The 3,505-nt window shown below is 35.5% G+C and overlaps 1 protein-coding gene across 1 annotated transcript; it reads left to right on the forward strand.

Moving 5' to 3' along the window:
• Nucleotides 1–787: 787 nt before the first annotated feature.
• Nucleotides 788–1,446, forward strand: LOC107805438 (uncharacterized). The gene is made up of 2 exons (XM_016629480.2): nt 788–857; nt 899–1,446. The coding sequence occupies exons 1-2, from the start codon at nt 788–790 to the stop codon at nt 1,444–1,446; spliced, it is 618 nt and encodes a 205-aa protein (XP_016484966.2).
• The last annotated feature ends 2,059 nt before the right edge of the window (nt 1,447–3,505 follow it).

Here is a 3,505-nt window from a genome sequence, read left to right on the forward strand (position 1 = left end):
TAGCTGGATACGGTAGCGGTTATTGAGTGTTCAGGTTACAGATTTTCTTGGAGATAGCAAGGTAGCTGTTTGGCGATCGCAGCCCCTGCTCTTCTCCCTCTTATCTTCCTCTAGTAGTATTTAGCTATTTTTCTAGGCTGAGTTAGCCTTGATATTGTTAGACAGATTATAGTAGATGCTCATGACTAGTGACACCCCGATGTCGGGCTTTTCTTTTTCGCACTTCTGTTTTTCTTTGATTTGAACTCTTTAAATGGAGTTTTTTATGTTAAATAACCTTGAAATTATCTTTGAAATAAAAATATCGTTTTGTTTTGGAAATGAGTCGGCTTGCCTAGTTCCACGATAGGCACCATTACGACAGAGGGTTAGTTTTGGGTCGTGACAATAACATTAACTCACATTTGACCTCTTATGATTTTCTGATGGAAGAAAACGTAAATGATTTGCCTATATAAATATCATGATTTGTAAGCTAAAACTCCAACCAAAAACATTATTCTCTCATCCTCTCAAAAGACTATTCTTCTTCCTATTTTTCATGGGCAATTCTTTTTTGCAAAATCCAAACTTCCAGCCACGAGTGCACGTGTTTGGAAGTACTGTGGAACCTTGGGGAGCGACCGGCCTTAATGATTTGCACCCAGTCGGTCCGAACTGAAATCTCTTTCAAGGCAGTGACTTGCCACGACACAGTATTTATTCGATAAGTTATTTCTATTCTTGGTCAATATTATCTACTATTTTTCTTACAATTTGAAAGTGATTTTGTATATAATATTGACTAATGGCTACCACTTTGAACAAAACACTTCCTGATCTGTCAAAGCTTGAGCCTTTAGATGCTACAATTATAAGTGTTGGTCCCAGAAACTTCTAGTTTTCTTTGAACAATTAGAAGTGGATTACGTTTTGTTTAACGAACATCCTGCTGATGTTGTTTCCAATACTACTAATGTTGCTGATAGTTCTAATATAACTGCTACTATTGTTGCTGATGATGTTGCTAAAAAGAAATTTGAAAAGGATAATAAAACTGTTCGAGGGCATCTGCTTAACCATATGACTAATACTCTCTTTGATTTGTTTATAAATTATAAATCTGCTAAAGTCATATGGGACAATTTGGAGAAGAAATACGGTGCGAATGATGCGGGAAAAAAGAAGTATGCAGTTGGAAAGTGGATCAAGTTTCAGATGGTTGATGATAAGCCAATCACGGAGCAGGTTCACGAGTATGAGAATTTGACTACTGATGTTCTGAACGAAGGCGTGGAGATGTGTGAGATTCTTCAAGCTAATGTTCTGCTTGAAAAATTTCCACCTTCCTGGAGTGATTATAGGAATCAACTGAAATACAAGAAAAAAAACTTAACTCTTCAAGAATTGATCAGTCACATGAGGACTGAGGAAGCAAACCGTCTCAAAGATGAGGAGGAAGAATGACTTAAGGATAAGATGAAATTTCTCTCTCTTAATTCTTTTAAAGCTAACCTTATGGAATCTACTAGTACTTTTGTGAAAGACAGGTTTAAAAGTAAACAGAAGAAAGACCAGAAGAAAGGATATGTAAAAAAGCAGAATTACTTCAATAAACCAGAGGGCCAAATCCAAAAGTCGAAAGGACCTTGCGATGTCTGTGGAAAAATTTGTCACAAGGCTTTCCAGTGCAATCAAAGACAAGGACAAAGCTCGAAGCAGAGAGGGAAAACTCCACCCCAAGCTAACCTTACTGAAAGTGGTGATGTGATTGCTGTTGTGGTCGTTGAGGCAAATATGGTGGCTAACAAGACTGATTGGATACTGGACACAGGCGCTTCAAGGCACCTCTGCGCCAACAAGGAATTGTTCCATGACTTTGAGGAGTCTACTGATGGCGAGTGTGTTTACATGGGTAACTCCACTACCGCAGGAGTTATGGGTAAAGGAAAAGTTCTTCTTAAGTTAACTTCTGGGAAAACGTTAGCCTTGAACAATGTTCTGTACGTTCCCTCCATTCGTAGAAACTTAGTTTCTGATGTACTTCTCAACAAAGCAGGCCTTAAACTTGTTTTTGAATCTAATAAAATTGTATTTCTCGTGGAGGAGACTTTGTTGGGAAGGGTTACCTCAATGGAGGTTTATTTGTACTGAATATTGTTCAAGAGATTACTAGTTACTAGTAATGCAAGTACTTTTAATTCTGCTTATATTGCCGAGTCAATTGATTTGTGGCATGGTAGGCTAGGTCATATTAATATTGCTTCTATAAAAAGACTTAAAAAATAGAATTAATTCCTGCGATTAATGTTGATAATTTTTCTAAATGTCCTATTTGTATAGAAGCAAAATATGCCAAAAAGCCTTTTAAAAATGTAACTAGTAGAAAGACAGAATTGCTTGAACTAGTGCATTCAGACTTAGCTGATTTTAAGAATACTGTTAGTAAGGGTGGGAAAAAATACTACACTTTTGTAGATGACTTTTCGAGATACACTAAGGTATATTTTCTTAAGTCTAAGGATGAGGTTAAAAGCATGTTTTTAAAATATAAAGCAGAAGTAGAAAACTAATTAGACAGGAAAATCAAGAGACTTAGGTCTGATAGGGGTGGTGAATATAGTACTAATACTCTAGAAGCTTTTTGTGAGAAAAATGGTATTATACATGAGGTTAGTGCTCACTATACTCCCCAACAAAATGGTGTAACTAAACGAAAAAATCGAACCCTTAAAGAAATGATGAATTCTATGCTTTTGAGTTCAGGTTTATCTGACAAGATGTGGGGGGAAGCTCTCTTATCTGCATGTTATGTTCTTAATATAGTTCCTCATAAGAAGTTAGATAAAACTCCTTATGAGTTATGGAAAGGATTTGCTCCTAACTTGAAATTTCTAAAAGTGTGGGGGTGTTTGGCTAAAGTTGGTCTACATGAATTTAAACAAGTAACTATAGGACCTAAGACTTTTGATACCGCTTTTATTGGTTATGCTCAAAACAGTACTGCATATAGATTTCTATCTTTGAATGATCATTCTATTTGCGAATCTAGAGATGCATGATTTTTTGAGCATGTTTTTCCATTGAATTATAATGTTCCCACTGATGTACCTAATAATACTTTCTACATCTATATCTTTTAATTCTCATATGGTGCCTTCTTCTAGTATTACTGCTAATGATCATGAAAATAAACTTAGAAGGAGTAAGAGGCGTAGAATTGAAGCTAGCTTTGGTCCTAACTTTATCACTACTTTCTTGACTGAAAATATTGAGCTTGATCTTTTGAATTATAAATTAGTGTCTACCTATTTAATAGAAGAAGACCCTAAGACTTATGATGAAACAATGAAGTCAATAGATGCTAATTTTTAGAAAAAGGTCATTAAAAGTGAATTAGACTCTATAGTTTCTAATCACACTTGGGACTTGTCTGATTTGCCTAAAGGTTGTAAACCCATAAGTAACAAGTGGATATTTAAGAAGAAACAATTGAGAAATATAAGGCTAGACTTGTTATTAGGGG

Source organism: Nicotiana tabacum, unplaced genomic scaffold, assembly GCF_000715075.1.
Source record: "Nicotiana tabacum cultivar K326 unplaced genomic scaffold, ASM71507v2 Un00002, whole genome shotgun sequence".
Lineage (NCBI taxonomy): Eukaryota > Viridiplantae > Streptophyta > Magnoliopsida > Solanales > Solanaceae > Nicotiana > Nicotiana tabacum.

What these genes read in the sequence shown, in the direction of transcription:
- LOC107805438 (XM_016629480.2), top strand. Translation starts at nt 788, where the DNA reads ATGGCTACCACTTTGAACAAAACACTTCCTGATCTGTCAAAGCTTGAG. An exon ending in TTTAGATGCTACAATTATAA is followed by an intron (nt 858 to 898) that starts GTGTTGGTCCCA and finishes TTGAACAATTAG; the next exon opens with AAGTGGATTACGTTTTGTTT.